Genomic DNA, 18,698 nt, shown 5'->3' on the forward strand with positions numbered 1-18,698 from the left:
CTGTTCTGCACTGTGTGTATATATATATGTATGCATGAAAAGTCTTTTTGGCATACAGACTGTCACAGCTCATTGGACATTGTTTATTTACTGTATTGGCTTCCGCCAGGTCCTTGTACTCTGTTTTACTGTATTACTGTTAAGCAGGCCTTCGGTAATCTCGAATTACTGGCCGGTTACGGTGCTAAACCCATAGGGGCGGGTTTGGGTCGTGACACCGTGCAGATTGACGGATTGATACGATCGTATTGGTAGTTTAGACTTTACAAATTTTGGATATTTTTTTGAATTATAATTCATATCTTTACAATCTCCAATAATTAGTAATCTGAAAAAATATGTATTATTTATGGATAATGGGTCATGACACCACACATGCATAAAAATATGTATTATTTGTCAAGCATATGACCCATGCTATGCACAAGGATAAAATAATATATTATTTTTTCAATAAAATTCATATTATTTACATGTAATCTTTTTTTCATTTTACTGTTCGTAAGTAAAAAATTAAATATAAATTTGTGAGTTATATGTTAATTGCTTCCTCTTCCCACCCAAACAAATTTAGTCTTTAATCAATATGTGTTTTTATTTTTATTTTTTTGAAAATATAATAATAAAAAATTTAGTTTATTAGTTTTCTCTATCCCAACCTGTTAATCATATTATTTAATTTTGATGATGTCTAAAATATATTAGTTAATATACATATTATTTGACACAAATTATTATCTTTTTAAAATATATATATTTGTTAAATATTATTTAAATAAAATAATATTATCTTTTTAAAATATATATGTTAAATATTATTTTAAATATTTTCAAAAACTTTACTATTCACTTTTTGAAAAATAGGGTTAATTACTATTCATCTTTTGAAAAATCGATTAATTATATTATTTTGACAAAAATGATTATTTTAAATATTTTCAAAAACTTTACTATTCACTTTTTGAAAAATAGGGTTAATTACTATTCATCTTTTGACAAATTGATTAATTATATTATTTTGACAAAAATGATTGATTGGTTGTATTATTTGACAAATTTGATATTTATGGGTTGTCTTATTTTGACAAAATTAATATGGAGTGGTAAAATACATTTAGTTTAAAATCTTTACAACATATACAATATTTTAAAGATGACATATATTTTCAGATCCATCATAAATATTATTTATAGAGATTTTTCTGTATGCAAAATTTTGATCAGAACTTATATAGCATTATATGCAGAATACATCACGTGCGCTATTAAATTTTTTACATTACATTGATTATATCATATTATAATCAAACAAGAAGAAAAAGATGGAGTTATATATATATATGTATATATATATATATATATATATATTATAAACTAGATGGAGAAAATTATTTGTTTGAAAGTTGTGAACTTTGTATTAAATTGTCTACAAAAATGGTGGCTCCATGTTTGAAATAACAAAAAGAAAAAAATCAGTCTTATTTTTTATCTTTTGTTGACTATTCAAAATTTAAGGAGTGTGCTTATGTAAGCAATGACATCAAGAGCCTGCTTATGTAAGCGATGACATCAGGAGCGTGCTTATGTAAGCCATGACGTCAGCAAGGAGCGTCCAACGGGTATATTTTTGTGTATAAATAGAGGTGTTGGATGTGGAGAAAAAATCAAGAACTTGAAGAGAAAATATTTCTGTGAGCTCCAAAATTCTGAGTATTCTGCTCTTTCACTTTCAGATCTAAGTCTAATTTTTGTTCTTACACTTTCATATCTACTCTTTGTGAGAGAATTATTGTAAAAGTGGGTTCAATTACCACTTATTCTTATTCCTTATTTTTGTGAGAGATTTTGTAAGGGTAAGGCATTCATTGTTGAGTGAGGCTCAATAGATAAGAGTAAGTCCTGTGCCAAATCCACAAGCTTGGTGGTGTATTTATTCAATTGATAGTAAAGAAATTCTCAAGGAGGTTCCTTGGGGAGTGGACGTAGGCCTGGCGTGCCGAACCACTATAAATCGTAGTGTTTGATTTTCTCTCTCTATCTCTTCTACTTTTATATTGATAATTATTATTCTGTTTTTTTTATTTATTAAAATTCTGAATATTGTGTTATTTTTAATATTGTAAAATTTTTAATAACCCAATTCACCCCCCCTCTTGGGTTGCCTATCTGGGATAACAATTGGTATCAGAGCCTAGACTCTAGTTTTTTTTTTACTTAACCGTCTCAGAGTAGATCATGGCAACCCCTAGTTATTCCTTACCCGAGGGACAAGCATCTAATAGGCCACCTCTATTTAGCGGCACAAATTTTAGTTATTGGAAAACTAGGATAACCATACATATTCAATCTAATGATTATGAATGTTGGAAAATTATTTGTAATGGTCCAAAAATTCCTACCAAAACTATAGATGGACTTAGGGTACCAAAACCTGAAGATGAGTGGGATGAATCAGATACTAGAATGGCCCAAATTAATGTCAAAGCTACAAACATGTTGTACTGTGCTTTAGATGCCAACGAGTTCAATAGAATTTCCACATGTAAAACCGCTAAAGAAATTTGGGACAAGCTTATAGTGACTCATGAGGGAACCGAACAAGTTAAAGAATCTAGAGTCAGTTTGCTAGTCCATAATTATGAACTTTTTAAAATGAAGCCTGATGAAACTATTCCTCAAATGTTTACTCGTTTTACTGATATTATTAATGGTTTAACTTCTCTTGGCAAAATATATACTAATGCTGAAATTGTAAGAAAAGTGCTTAGGTCATTGCCAAAAAGTTGGGAGACAAAAGTCATTGCCATTACCGAAGCCAAGGATTTATCAAAGCTAAGTCTAGATGAGTTAATGGGATCTCTCTTAACTCATGAGCTCATAATGCAAGAAGGAAAGGAAGAGGAGGACAACAACAAGAAGAAAGGAATAGCTTTCAAATCCACCTCGAAACATCAAGAGGATAAGGAAGATGATTCAGATGAGGATGAGGAAATGGCATTCATCACTAGAAAGTTCCAAAGGTTTGTGAGAAAGAAACAAGATGTACGAAATTTTTTCAGAAAAGACTTCAACAACAGGGATTTTCAAAGAGGAGAAAATCACAAAAAATCAGAAGTAACCTGCTATGAATGCAACAAACCTGGACACTACAAATCAGAATGTCCAAAACTTAAGAAAAAATTCAAGAAGGACAAAAAGAAAGCTATGATTGCAGCATGGGGAGAAGATAGTGATGAAAGCGACACAGAAACCGAAGTTTGCAAAAACGAGGTTGCTAACCTATGTTTAATGGCACTTGGAAATGAAAATGAGGTAAATGACGAATCCTTTACATTTGATGAATTACAATTAGCTTTTGATGAATTACATGCAGAATTTAAGAAACTTAGTTTGAAAAATAATTGTCAAAAGAAAGTAATTTCAAGTTTATCAAAAGAAAATGAATCATTGACTTCCAAGATAAATGCTTTAGAAAATGAAGCCATGAAAATGAAAAAGGAAAATGAGATTTTAACTCAAAAAGAGTCTTCAATTTCTGAAAAACATTTAGTTGTATTGCAAAAAGAAAACGAGTCTTTAAAAAATGAGCAAATTATTTTAAAAGAAAATATTGAAGACTTGAAAACTACTCTTTCAAAGTTCACTCAAGGTAGAGAGACTTTAGATAAAATTCTTAAAAATCAAAACCGTACTTTTGGTAGAGCCGGAATTGGATATAAACCTTTTTCAAAAGTAAAAACTGCCAAAAGTGGTTTTGTATATGCATCTTCTAATCACTCTCATCTCATATGTCATTTTTGTGGAACAAAAGGTCATATTTCACCTTCATGTCCTATTAAAAGAAATCCTTTTGCTAAAATAAAAAAGATGTGGGTTCCTAAGGATATCTCAAGGGTATCAAATTCTAACTTTTATGGACCCAAGAAAAAATGGGTACCAATAGAGAAATCAAATTTTTGTAGGTATGTTTCAAGACAAAATCCAGTAACGATAGATGGTATCTCGACAGTGCATGTTCGAGGCACATGACTGGAAATAAAGCTATGTTCGCCACACTCCAACCAAAGGATGGCGGATATGTGACTTTTGGCGACAATAGCAAGGGTAAAATCATTGGTGTAGGAAGTATTGGTAAAAATCCCTCTCCTATTATTGAAAATGTTTTATTTGTTGAAGGTTTAAAACATAACTTGCTTAGTATTAGTCAATTATGTGATAAAGGTTATAGAGTTATTTTTGAGAAAACTCATTGCACTATTGAAAATACCTTAGAAAACAAAACTTTATTTGTAGGTTATAGACATGAGAATGTATATGTGTTTGATTTACATGATTTATCTTCTCATTTTAACATTAAATGTTTATCTGCTATAAATGATAATGGTTGGCTTTGGCATAGAAGATTAGGACATGCTCATTTTGATTTAATTTCCAAGCTTTCAAAAAATGAGTTAGTCATAGGTTTACCAAAAATTTTTTTTGAAAAAGATAAACTTTGTGATGCATGTCAATTTGGAAAACAAACTAGAATTTCTTTTAAATCCAAAAATATCGTTTCAACTACTAGACCGCTTCAACTCTTGCATATTGATCTATTCGGACCATCTAGAACATTAAGTTTAGGAGGAAAATCTTATGCCCTTGTTTGTGTTGATGATTACACTAGATATACATGGATATTATTTTTAACACACAAAAATGAAGCTTTTTATAATTTCTCAAAACTTTGTAAAAGAATTCAAAATCAGAAAAATCTTAATATTTGTAGTATTAGAAGTGACCATGGTAGAGAATTTGAAAATGATGATTTTATTAAGTTTTGTGATGACTTAGGAATAGATCATAATTTCTCAGCCCCTAGGACTCCTCAACAAAACGGTGTGGTTGAAAGAAAAAATAGAACTCTTGAAGAAATGGCTCGTACTATGCTTTGTGAAAATAATTTGCCTAAATATTTTTGGGCGGAAGCTGTAAACACTGCATGCTATGTTATAAACCGTGCCATGATTAGACCTATTCTTAAGAAAATTCCTTACGAACTTTGGAAAGGTAGAAAACCTAATATTAGTCACTTGCGTGCTTTTGGTTGTAAATGCTTTGTATTAAATAACAATAAAGATAATTTAGGAAAATTTGATGCTAAATCGGATGAAGCTATATTTCTTGGTTATTCTATGTCTAGTAAAGCTTATAGAGTATTTAATAAAAGAACTCTACTTGTTGAAGAATCTGTGCATGTTGTTTTTGATGAATCTAACGATATTATTTCCAAGAATCTTTTAAGTAATGATATTGTAGAAAATCAACCAAGCATGGAGAGTATTTATAAAAAGGAAAATGAAGAAAATCCATTACGCAAACATGACGAAGAAATGACAATGGAGAATCTTCAAGAAATATATGCTCTTCCAGAAAATGACTCAAATCTACCAAAAGAATGGAAGTATGCTCATGGCCACCCCAAAGACCTCATCATAGGTGATGCGGCGGAAGGTATAAAAACTCGTTTCTCTGTTAGAAATATTTGTGATAACTTGGCATTTGTTTCACAAATTGAACCAAAATCATTTTTAGAAGCTGAAAATGATGAAAACTTGATTTTAGCAATGCAAGAAGAATTAAATCAATTTGAAAGAAATGAAGTTTGGTTTTTGACCCCTCGACCTAAGGATCATCCCGTTATTGGTACAAAATGGGTTTTTTGAAATAAAATGGACGAATCTGGAGTTGTTACTAGAAATAAAGCTAGATTAGTAGCTCAAGGCTATAATCAAGAAGAGGGAATTGATTTTGATGAAACTTTTGCACCAGTTGCTAGACTTGAAGCTATTAGAATGTTACTTGCTTTTGCGTGTTTTAAAGATTTTAAATTATATCAAATGGATGTTAAAAGTGCTTTTTTAAATGGGTACATTTCGGAGGAAGTCTATGTTGAACAACCTCCCGGTTTTGAAAATCATAAATACCCGGATCATGTTTTCAAACTTTCAAAAGCCTTATATGGCTTGAAACAAGCTCCTAGAGCATGGTATGAAAGATTGAGTAATTTTCTACTTGACAAAGGTTTTTGTAGAGGAAAAATTGATACAACACTTTTTATAAAAATCAAAAAGGAAGATATGCTAATCGTTCAAATTTATGTTGATGATATCATTTTTGGTGCTACTAATGAAAATTTGTGCAAAGAGTTTGCTAAAGACATGCAGGGTGAGTTTGAAATGAGTATGATGGGGGAATTAAATTACTTCCTTGGTCTACAAATTAAACAAACTAATGATGGAATCCATTTAAATCAAACGAAATATATCAAAGATCTACTCAAAAGGTTTGAAATGGAATCATCAAAGCCTGCAGCAACTCCAATGAGCACATCGATAAAAATCGACAAAGATGAGCAAGGTAAACCCGTAGATGAGAAGAAATATCGAGGTATGATTGGTTCTTTACTTTATCTTACTGCAAGTAGGCCCGACATAATGTTTAGTGTTTGTATGTGTGCACGTTTTCAATCCGCACCGAAAGAGTCACACATCATCGCAGTCAAACGCATTTTCAGATATCTTGTCGGCACTCAAAATTTGGGATTATGGTATCCTAAGGGAACCACCTTTGAACTTTTTGGTTACTCAGATGCCGACTTTGCGGGATGTAGACTTGACCGAAAAAGCACTAGTGGCACTTGTCATTTTCTTGGACACTCACTCACCTCTTGGTTTTGCAAAAAACAAAACTCAGTGGCTTTGTCAACTGCTGAAGCAGAATACATTGCCGCCGCTGGGTGTTGTGCACAATTGCTTTGGATGAAACAACAACTTCAAGATTTTGGACTTCACTATGATCATATTCCTATAAAATGTGACAACATAAGTGCCATTAACCTTTCAAAAAATCCTATTCAGCACTCACGCACTAAACACATTGAAATAAGGCATCATTTTCTGAGAGATCATGTACTCAAAGGTGACATTGAACTCGAATTTGTGCCTACAAATTGTCAATTAGCTGACATATTTACCAAGCCTCTAAATAAAGAACAATTTTGTTATATTAGAACAGAACTTGGTATGATGAATACTCCAATATAATGTTTATATTAAAAAATAATTTTTTAATAATTAAATAAAATAAATATTGTAATAATAATTATTATTATAAAAAATAATAACCATAATAATAATATACATATATTTATATATATAATTTTTCTCTCTCTCTCTTCCGTTCCGTCTCTATCTCTCACCCACTCTCTCTCTTACTCTCTCTTTTTCTCCTTCTCTTGCTGTCTCGCTCTCCCCTTCTTCCTCTACCCTTAGCCGACTCCATCTCCACCCTCACCATAGCCTACAACCAACTCCACCATCCACAAAATCATCGATCACTTTCATCACTATCACCATCCATCCAAATCCCTCACTAATCTTCCAAACTCCATCACTTCTCCACCCGAAATCTGCATCACCATCTTCACCGATTCATCAAGTTCCATCACCGATCCATCAAGATCCGTGACTGATCCATCAAGATCCATTGCCGATCTACAAAAATTCGTCACCGATCTACCCAATCGTCTCAATTTCTTCCGTTCATCAAGGTTATCACCGATCAACATGTTAAAATTTTTGTTGCACTGTGTTGTATTTTTTTACTTGTTATATGTGCTCCAAATTTTCTTGGATTTAATATTGGTTGCTTCTACCTTGATTGAAGTATTTGTTTTTATTTTTATTTTCTCATTTTTTGCTAGTGCACTTGCACTACAAAAAAATTGATTTTTTGCGACGGTAAAATGCCGTCGCAAATACCCAAAACGCCGTCTCAAAAGGTTTTTTGCGACGGTAAGTGGCCTTTTGCGACGGCAAGTGGGGGGTCGCAACAGAGGGGGTTGCAAAAGGGCTTTAGCGACGGTATGACGCCGTCGCCTTTGGTTTGCGACGGCAAAGAAGCCTTTTGCGACGGAAAAATGCCGTCGCCATTAACATGTGAAAATCTGAATTTTTTTTGAGACAGCACTGTTTTGCCGTTGCTAAAAGGGGTATTTGCGACGGCACAAGTACCGTCGTTAAAGGGTTATTTGAGACAGCACTTGGTGCCGTCGCTAAAGCACTATTGGCGACAGCAAATTACACCGTCGCTAAAAGTCCTCATTTTCAACCAAATGCCCTATCTTTTGCGACGCATTACTGCCGTCGCAAAAAACCCCTATTTGAGAAGGTGAGTGGACTGCCCTCTCAAAAAAAAAAAATATATATGAAAATAACCTGTATTAAATGAAAAATAACTAAAAAAAAACCCACTAATTACATAATAATAAAAAAAAGTCCAGTATAAAAATAATAATTCATCTATAATTAAAATATTCTTCCATTCATAACAATACATCAACAAAATTATCCAATACATAATGTTGTTCACAAATCTAAATAACGTAAATCAAAAACAAAAATTTTCGTCATGCTTCTGCACTTCCCATTTGAAAAATAAATTCACAAAAGAGATCAAATACAAGTAATATTCAACAGCTCTCTCTGGGTTGTAAGCAGCACGAAGAGCTCGAACAACAGTATCCCTATCCCAAGTCCCTCCACCCATATCAAGAATTTGCCGGACCGCTCCATCAAGGTTACTTCCAGCAACCAAATTCGATGTTGCTTGACCATAGACATTAGACTCTGGTCTGGTTGAACACACATTATTGGATTAACAAAGGTAACCAGTATTGTCCAAATTAAATAAACAGACAAAAAAAAATCATGCTCTTCAGTCTTCACAAGTTAACCAAAGAAGAAAAATACTCACATGGCAGTAACTGTAGAGGTAGGAGCAGCAGCAGGTGCAAGTGCAAACACAGGCGCAGATACAGGTACAATATATATATATCATATTTTTTCAGCCATACTAAAACAAAAGATGCTAAGATAAAACAAATCCATAAAAGATAAGATATAACAGGCATACATGAACCTAATCATGTATAAAAAAAATAATAAGTAATAGACATGCATGAACCTAATCATGTATAAAAAAAATAATAAGTAATAGACATGCATGTGTAAACAAAACAGAGAACTTAGTGTTTCATGATTGGAGAATAACAAATGACACGCAAAAATATGCAATAGGTTTTGAATTTTTGTCAACATGACAATACTTGAATTTTTAAATCTGAAAAATAAACAATGTATCATTTTCTATGTTTTAATTTATCCATATCATAGCTTTTGTCAAGTAATCTGTAACATTCTTTTTTTGTTTTTTTGGTAAGTAAGCTTTTATTACCACCAAAACAGAAAAGACATAACAAAGCTTAGACTTAACCAAGAGGAAACATTCAATCACTTGCCCAAGTTTTTCAATCTCTAAACAAGAGGATACAATGCAAGGTGTTTCTAATGTAAACAAATTAGTTCTCATGACATTATATATTAAACTTGAAGCCATCAACCAGAATTAACCAGAAAGCTTTGGCTCTGTGCAATCAAGACTGACAACCATGAGTTTAAAAAACAGCCACTACATTATGTCATAGCTGTTACATAAAGGGATTTTGGAGCTCCATAACAAAAAAAGTCAAAGCTGCACGCAACTGCAGATTACAAGCCATTACATCACTGTTATGGTACGATATTCAATTTTACCTCTGTTAAGACATTAAAAATGTTTAAAAGTAAAACTCTAAACTGAAAATCTCTTATTCTTCCTTAAACATTAACACTCAAATTATTCTTTTATTTTAAATTATTTTCCTCTTTTTAAATTCTTCATTTTCATATTCTTTAATTGAAAATCCTATTTTCATTAATCTATATTACTAACTTATTGATTTAAAATAAAAACTATGAATTTTAAATGGTAATCTACTAATTCAAAAAATTAAGAGTCATATACGTCATTTGTTTTACGTGTAAACTCATGAATCAATGAGGTAATACATATAGCATACCTTATATTAGCCACTAGTGTTGTCATATTACTTGTATTACCATTGTAACAACAAATATTGACTTTCAATTACTATATTTTTATGAATTATCTAATCTATTCTACTAGCATTTCTAAATACTCTAGATAGTGCAATTCCCTACTAGACGAAATTCTCCACTTTTTAAGCCTTAAAACCAACCTAAAATTCAATAACATCTAGAAAACATGTTCTTAGGTGCACAACATTGATTAAAACCATTACAAACATTCAAATTTTGATAAATTGGATCATAACATACTTATCAATAAGTTTTTTGGTGTTAAAAATGCGCTTGAAAAAATCTCATGCGTTTAGTGTTCCTACATTAACAAGTAGTTCACATCTAACTTCAATTTTTCTTGGTAAATAATAATTGAAAATAAAAAACAAAATGAAAGTCCAAGCGTTGCAATAACTAATCACTAGTCTGCAGAGTGCACCTTTCAATTTCATCTGAGACACCAGCTCATAGAAAGATCATACATATATTCAAGACAGAAGTAAAACCCCAAAACCAGAAACAATTCCACTTAATTATTTAATTATTTCTGAATAAAGTGTAATGTCCACCACAGATTCACAATGTTCCATAGAATGACAGACGTAGACAATACCTAAAGAATGCAGCCACCGAAATATCCAAGCTTTTGACAACAACAGAAGCATTCATCTCGCCACATATTGAAATAACACAAGACGTAGTGTGAAACAAGCATTCAGGAGAATCATGGAAAAAAAGAATGGAGGGATAGTATCTATGCATTTCATATCAAGCCAATGCGCTCAAAGATTAAAAAAAAAAAAAAACACCGAACACACAGCAAAAAAAAAAAAAAGAATTTCGAGGCAATTTCGAGACCTCAAATTCGAGGCCTCAAGCATTAATCTAAAACTTACTACCAAATCAAAAAGAGACCTATACCTAGAACAAAACTGAAGCAATCACAATCACATACTCAAACGACAGATTTCAGGTCAAAATTACAACATCCAAGTACAAATCAAATCAAAGTAACATAACAAATCATTACCGCTTTGCGGAGTTTCTTGATCAAGGCCATGGGCTTCCTCTTCAGACCTCTCTGAAACCTAAATTATCCAAACACAAAAAATAAAAAATGAATCAAAGCAACTACCAATGCAACAAAAAATATATATATATAACACAAAACATACATACATACAAATGTAAATCACCTTCTGCGAGCTCGAGCGGTAAAGAGCTTAACAAGCTCATCTGTGGACATATCGAGCAAAGCGTCCAAATCGACGCCCCTGAAACTGAACTTCTTGAATGTCCTCTTCTTCGGTTGTCCTGCTGCTATCTCCATTTCAACATCCGCCTAACAAACACATGCACCAATACAACATAGAGTTATACGTATACAGACACGTGATACTCTTAACACAGATTCAGATCACACAGAACACAGATTCAGATCACAGATTCAGACCAAAACAAACACACAGAACACAGATTCAGATCTGTTGGTCCAACAAACACACAGAACACAGATTCAGATTCGATCAAGGCAAGAGAGAGAGACAGAGATTGAGAGAGATAGAAGCTTACCCGTGAGTAGATCGGTGCGATGAGAGAGTGAGACGATCGGTGTGATGCGATTCAGACCAAAACAAACACACAGAACACAGATTCAGATCTGTTGGTCCAACAAACACACAGAACACAGATTCAGATTCGATCGAGGCAAGAGAGAGAGACAGAGATTGAGAGATAGAAGCTTACCCGTGAGTAGATCGGTGCGATGAGAGAGTGAGACGATCGGTGTCATGCGATTCAGACCAAAACAAACACACAAAACACAGATTCAGATTCGATCGGGGCGAGAGAGAGAGAGACAAAGATTAAGAGAGATAAGAGGCTTACCCGTGAGTAGATCGGTGCGATGAGAGAGTGAGACGATCGGTGCGATGAGATGAACAACGAGAGAGTGAGATAGACAGTGATAAGATGAGAGTGATCGCCGATCGGTGCAAAACATGAAGATTAACAACGAAACGAGAGAGTGAGAGAGACGGTGATGAGATGAGATGAGACTGAGAGAGAGTGAGGTATAGACAGCAATTAGGGTTTTTTCTTTTGTTTGTCATAGATGAGGTGAGTGAGATGGTGAGAGATGGACGGTTAGATTTAAAAGCGGGGGAACAAAACAATAAAAAAAAAGTAGGAATAATATTAGATTTAAAATAATTTTTATAGTTGGTGAATTCTTTTTTTTTATTTGGTAAAGTTAAAATTTATTTGTTTTATATTTATTTTAATGAATAAAAAATTATTATTATTTTTTTATTTGGTAAAAGTAGGAATAATATTTTCCATTAAAATAAAATTAATTTTTTGTGGTCAATGAAAAAGAGAGAAGATAGATGAGAGAAGAGATAAATGAATGAGAGACACAGAGAGAGAGAGAGAGAGAGTCAAATAGACAGAGAGAGAGAGAAGAGTGATGAATAAGAGAGAGAAAGAAAAGAGAGAGAAGAAGATGAAAAGGGTGAAAAGATATAGACAAAGAGAGAGACAGAGAGAGAGAAAAAAAAAGAGCGAAAATAGATAAATAAGAGAGAGAGAGAGAGACAGAAAGAGATGAGCGAGAGAGCGAGAGAGAAAAAAATAAGAGAGAGAAAAGAGAGACAGAGAGAGAAGATATATGAAAGAGATAGAGAGAAGAGAGATGGACGAGAGACATAGAGAAAAAGAGAGAGATAGACAGACATAGAGAAAAAGAGAGAGATAGACAGATAGAGAAGACGACTTTTCTAAATTTTTGCTGATATTTCTTCACCATACCCTCCATCCTCACCTACCTAAGAGACGACGGGTGTCGGAGGGAAAGTCGGAGGGAGGGAAGAGAGGGTAGTCGAAGTTGAGAGAAGAAAGAGAGAACCAGAGGTTTCGCCATTTGTGAGAGAGACAGGTGGTTCGAATGGCATCAAGAGTGGGGAGAAATGAGAGGATGAAAATGAGGATGAGGTTCGGGAAGTCATTTAGGTTAGGAACGGTGGTGGAGTCACCGGTTGTCTTCGCCGTCGCCGTCTATCTCGAGAGAGGGGGGTAAGAACAGAGAGAGACAAAGTGGTCGCTAAAAGTGCATTTTCTTGTAGTGGAGAGCTCAGTAAATAGAGAAGCGATGAGGGAGAGAGTGAGTAATGTGAACACAATGGGGGAGAGAGACAAACAGACAGACAGACACATAGAGAGAAAGAGAGAGAAACAAAAGAGTGAGAGACAAACAAACAGACACAGAGAGAGAAAGAAAGAGAGAAAAGTGATAAGTGAGAGAGAGATAGAGAGAGAAAGAGATATAGAGAGAAAGAGATATAGAGAGACAGAGAGACAAAGAGAGAAAGAGATAGAGAGAGACATATAGAAAAATAGAGAAAAACAAGAGATGGGAGAGACATATAGAAAGAAAGCGAAAAGAGATGAACGAGAGAGAGAATAGAAAAATAGAGAGATAGAGAGAAGAGAGATGAGCAAGAGAAACAGAGAGAGAAAAAAGAGATGAGCGAGAGAGACAGAGAGAGAAAAGAGATGAGAGAGATAGAGAGAAGAGAGATGAGCGAGAGAGACATAGAAAGAAGACAAATGAGAGAGATAGAAAGAAGAAAGACGAACGAAAGACACACAGACAGACAGACAAACAGACAGAGAAAGAAGAGTGATGAGTGAAAGAGAGAAAGAGAAGAGTGGTGGTAGTTAAATGGCATTTGCAGTAGTGGTAAATGTGGTAGAGAAGATGGGTGGTGAGAAAGAGAGATGAGTGAGAGACGAATAGAGAAAAGAGATAGAGAGACAGAGAAAGAGACAGAATGATGAGCAAGAAAGAGACAAAGTGGTCGCTAAAAATGCATTTTCTTGTAGTGGATCGATAAATCGAAAGGGAGCTCAATAAATAAAGAAGACAGATAATTCAAAACTCTTTTCAAAACTTAATTCAAATCAATTTTTTAAATATTTTAAAAATATTTTAATTTTGTGAGAGACAGATAAAGAAGAGAGATAGAGAGAGAGAGACAGAGATAGAGTGATGAACGAGAGAGAGAGAGATAGACAAAGTGGTTGCTAAAAGTGTATTTTCTTATAGTGGATCGATAAATCGAGAAGGAGCTCGATAAATAGAGAAGATGGGAGTAAGAGAGTGAACAAGGCGAACATAGTGAGGGAAAAATAGACAAATAGACAAGTAGACAGAGAGAGAGTGAGAGAAGAGTGATGAGTGAGAGAGAGACAGGAAGAGAGAGATAGACAGAAAAAGAGATAGAGAGAGAGAGATGGAGAGATAGAAAAAGAGAGAGAAACAATAGATAAGCGAGAGATAGACAAAAAGAAAGAAATAGAGCGAAAAGAGATGAGCGAGAGAGAGACACAGAAAAAGAGAGAGACAGAAAGAGAAGAAAAATGAGCGAGAGAGATAGAGAGAGAGAGAAAAAAGAAATGAGAGAAATAGAGAGAAGAGAGATAAGCGAGAGACACAGAGAGAATGAGAGAGAGAAACAGGCAGACATAGAAAGAAGAGTGATAAGTGAAAGAGAGAGAGAGATAGAGACAGAGACAGAGAGACGGGAAGATGAAAAAATGAATGAAAAGAGAAATGGTATATCAAAAGAGTAAGACGACATTGTTTTTTTTAATTTTTTTTGCGACAGAAAAATACCGTTGAATTTATTCAAACCATTTTGTGACTGTATATATATGAAGCTATCTCAAAATCACAATCACTATGCTAGGTTAGAGTTTTCCAAAAACTCTTTTGAGAAAATTAAACTTTCTTGTTTTCCGTGTTATATTGTTTTTACTGAATTTTTTAAATATTTTAAGTATTTTTTAAAATTTTTAGACACACCTAACATAGATACACCTAAAAATTAAAAAAATTGTAAAAAAAATCTTTTAAAAATTCACTAAATACTAAAAATACAATAATTCAATACATTTTTTGTATTTTTATGTATTTATTAATTTTTAAAAATATTTTTTCATAATTTTTTTATTTTGTAGATACATCTAAGTTAGGTACATCTAAAAAAAATATTTAAAATTTTAAAAATATTCACTAAAAAAAAACACGAAAGTCACTTTTTGCGACGGCAGAAAATGCCGTCTCAAAAAAGCAGAGTATTTGCGACGGCATCATTTGCCGTCTCAAAAAAGCAGAGCATTTGCGACGGCACTATTTGCCGTCTCAAAAAATGAGAGTATTTGCGACGGTATTTAGTGCCGTCGCAAATACTCTGTTTTTTTGAGACGGCATTTTCTGCCGTCGCAAAAAGTGACTTTTTGAGACGGCAAGTGTGCCGTCGCAAATAGTTCCGTCTCATATACCCAGTTTTCTTGTAGTGTTGGTGTAGTTGTTTATGGCCAGATCTTAAGGGCCTTTGGTGTCATAGATTGGTAATTTATTTCTTCAATTTTATGAAATTTCTAGTGCATTAACTCAGGGGGAGACTCATATTTTGAGATTAACAGTCATTATAAAAAAATATATATATATATAAAAAAAAAGGCATGTGTATATTCTGTGCATAATTTTAGGGGGAGTATATATATACATTTTTTTTTTCTTATCTGCCATACTCCTTATCTGCACCAACAAACAATTTTTTTGTGCAAAGTCAAAATTTAAATAATAATAATAATAATAATAATAATAAAAAATAAATAAAGGAAGAAATGCTCACAATTTTATTTCAGAAAAAGAAAATATTACTCGATTACAGGTAAATTTTCAGAAGGTTTCACAGATTTTTTCTTTTTCACTTCTCTCAACAATTTTTCATGAGCCTCTGTTACATGCCTCTCTCTATTTTCGATTTCTGTGAGTCTTGGCATTATCACCGTTGCATAATACTGCACTGCATTCTCCAACTGTGCATTTTTTCTTTTTAGCTCTTTCTTCTCCTTACACATATTCACTACTTATTGTTTTAACAAGCACACCTCATCTCTCCATTGCTGATTTTCTTGTACTCTTGCTTGTAATCGTCGCGCCATATTGGAAACTGCAGTCATGGCCTGTGTACTAAGAGCCACAGTGTGATTAATAGCATCGAAATCATTTCGATTGCCAATACCACTAGAACCCTCATTTACGGGCATAGCATGTGCCTGCGTCACTGGCACTCTCTCATTTGCCTGCATTACAGGCACCTCATGCAGGTCCGACTCATTGATAGCCAAGGTAAGGAATGACATGATTACAAAAGAAGCTAAAACAAATTTTTCTCTCAAAACACTTGATGATTTTGTATCTTTGCCTCTGATCTGTGTCACTTTTTATACACTCCATTGCTCCATTCCTCGATGCATATCTGCTATCTCTGCTCAAATCTTTTGTTTGTCCATACTTCCTGCGCTCGAGATGCTCCAAAATCCCCACAATGATTCCGACAAGACAGCCGGCCCCTTATTTTATTTTTGGCCACCCAGATTATTGTATCCACTGTGTTTGTTTCTTATCTTCATCTTTATTTTGATGATGTCAAAGGGGGAGAAAAAATATGATTTTGAAAATTATATGTTGCAGGGTTACCATTATCAAAATTATATGTCGCAGGGTTGTCAAATATTTTGTCAAATTTATTTTGTGTCAAATCCATACAAATATTGCCATCATCAAAAAGGGGGAGATTGTTAATCATATTATTTAATTTTGATGATGTCTAAAATATATTAGTTAATATACATATTATTTGACACAAATTATTATCTTTTTAAAATATATATATTTGTTAAATATTATTTAAATAAAATAATATTATCTTTTTAAAATATATATGTTAAATATTATTTTAAATATTTTCAAAAACTTTACTATTCACTTTTTGAAAAATAGGGTTAATTACTATTCATCTTTTGAAAAATCGATTAATTATATTATTTTGACAAAAATGATTATTTTAAATATTTTCAAAAACTTTACTATTCACTTTTTGAAAAATAGGGTTAATTACTATTCATCTTTTGACAAATTGATTAATTATATTATTTTGACAAAAATGATTGATTGGTTGTATTATTTTGACAAATTTGATATTTATGGGTTGTCTTATTTTGACAAAATTAATATGGAGTGGTAAAATACATTTAGTTTAAAATCTTTACAACATATACAATATTTTAAAGATGACATATATTTTCAGATCCATCATAAATATTATTTATAGAGATTTTTCTGTATGCAAAATTTTGATCAGAACTTATATAGCATTATATGCAGAATACATCACGTGCGCTATTAAATTTTTTACATTACATTGATTATATCATATTATAATCAAACAAGAAGAAAAAGATGGAGTTATATATATATGTGTATATATATACATATATTATAAACTAGATGGAGAAAATTATTTGTTTGAAAGTTGTGAACTTTGTATTAAATTGTCTACAAAAATGGTGGCTCCATGTTTGAAATAACAAAAAGAAAAAAATCAGTCTTATTTTTTATCTTTTGTTGACTATTCAAAATTTAAGGAGTGTGCTTATGTAAGCAATGACATCAAGAGCCTGCTTATATAAGCGATGACATCAGGAGCGTGCTTATGTAAGCGATGACGTCAGGAGCGTGCTTATGTAAGCCATGACGTCAGCAAGGAGCGTCCAACGGGTATATTTTTGTGTATAAATAGAGGTGTTGGATGTGGAGAAAAAATCAAGAACTTGAAGAGAAAATATTTCTGTGAGCTCCAAAATTCTGAGTATTCTGCTCTTTCACTTTCAGATCTAAGTCTAATTTTTGTTCTTACACTTTCATATCTACTCTTTGTGAGAGAATTATTGTAAAAGTGGGTTCAATTACCACTTATTCTTATTCCTTATTTTTGTGAGAGATTTTGTAAGGGTAAGGCATTTATTGTTGAGTGAGGCTCAATAGATAAGAGTAAGTCCTGTGCCAAATCCACAAGCTTGGTGGTGTATTTATTCAATTGATAGTAAAGAAATTCTCAAGGAGGTTCCTTGGGGAGTGGACGTAGGCCTGGCGTGCCGAACCACTATAAATCGCAGTGTTTGATTTTCTCTCTCTATCTCTTCTACTTTTATATTGATAATTATTATTCTGTTTTTTTTATTTATTAAAATTCTGAATATTGTGTTATTTTTAATATTGTAAAATTTTTAATAACCCAATTCACCCCCCCTCTTGGGTTGCCTATCTGGGATAACACAACCTATACATTCAATATTATTTCCTTTAAAATATATAAATAATATGTACAATTTACTAAAATAAATTAAAAAAGCACAAATAATTTTATAAAATGTGTCCAATCTATTTAAAAATTAAAAATGTTATTTAAAAGAGTACAATTAATTTTCTTACTATAACTTTCACTATAACTTTAGCTACTTTGATATTAGACAAATTTGAAAAAGAATTAGGGTGCATTTGGTTTGGTTTTAAAATTATGATTTGAGTGTGAAATTGTGATTTAAATGTGGAGTTATGAGTTGAGTTTTAAAAGAAAAAATTTGTTTGGTTATGAGGATTGAAAAGAGTTTTGAGAAAAGTTTTGAATTTTGAAAGAGTTTTAAGTTTTGAACAGAATTTTGAGTTGTATTTTGAGTTTTGAACTTTTTTAAATTTTGAATTATATTTTGAAATTTTTTAGATTGATTTTTTTAAAATATTTAAAATATTTAAGAAAAATTTATTTTTTTATTTTAAATATAAAATTGTTATTTAAATATTTTATTTTATTTTCTAAATATTTA

The 18,698-nt window shown here is 32.5% G+C and overlaps 1 protein-coding gene across 7 annotated transcripts; it reads right to left on the reverse strand.

Annotated features, from left to right (window-relative positions):
* Positions 1–8,345: 8,345 nt before the first annotated feature.
* LOC114258387 (uncharacterized) lies at positions 8,346–12,134 on the reverse strand. Of its 7 annotated transcripts, none has more exons than XR_014364149.1 (6): positions 11,709–12,134; positions 11,535–11,622; positions 11,142–11,304; positions 10,993–11,050; positions 8,797–8,910; positions 8,346–8,669 (listed from the first exon to the last, which is right to left on the reverse strand). XR_014364149.1 is itself a non-coding variant. In XM_082920049.1 (6 exons), exons 3-6 carry the CDS (start codon positions 11,196–11,198, stop codon positions 8,431–8,433), a joined length of 426 nt encoding a protein of 141 aa, XP_082776175.1. In that variant the 5' UTR covers positions 11,199–11,304; positions 11,535–11,622; positions 11,850–12,128; the 3' UTR covers positions 8,346–8,430. The 7 variants fall into 7 exon arrangements, 2 of the variants coding, with proteins under 2 accessions (XP_082776175.1, XP_082776174.1); XR_014364148.1 differs by having other exon boundaries at positions 8,346–8,674; positions 11,709–12,131; XR_014364147.1 differs by having other exon boundaries at positions 8,797–8,895; positions 11,159–11,304; positions 11,709–12,126.
* Between the last annotated feature and the right edge of the window lie 6,564 nt (positions 12,135–18,698).

This window comes from Camellia sinensis, chromosome 3 (assembly GCF_055761805.1).
Source record: "Camellia sinensis isolate YWXY chromosome 3, ASM5576180v1, whole genome shotgun sequence".
Classification (NCBI taxonomy): domain Eukaryota; kingdom Viridiplantae; phylum Streptophyta; class Magnoliopsida; order Ericales; family Theaceae; genus Camellia; species Camellia sinensis.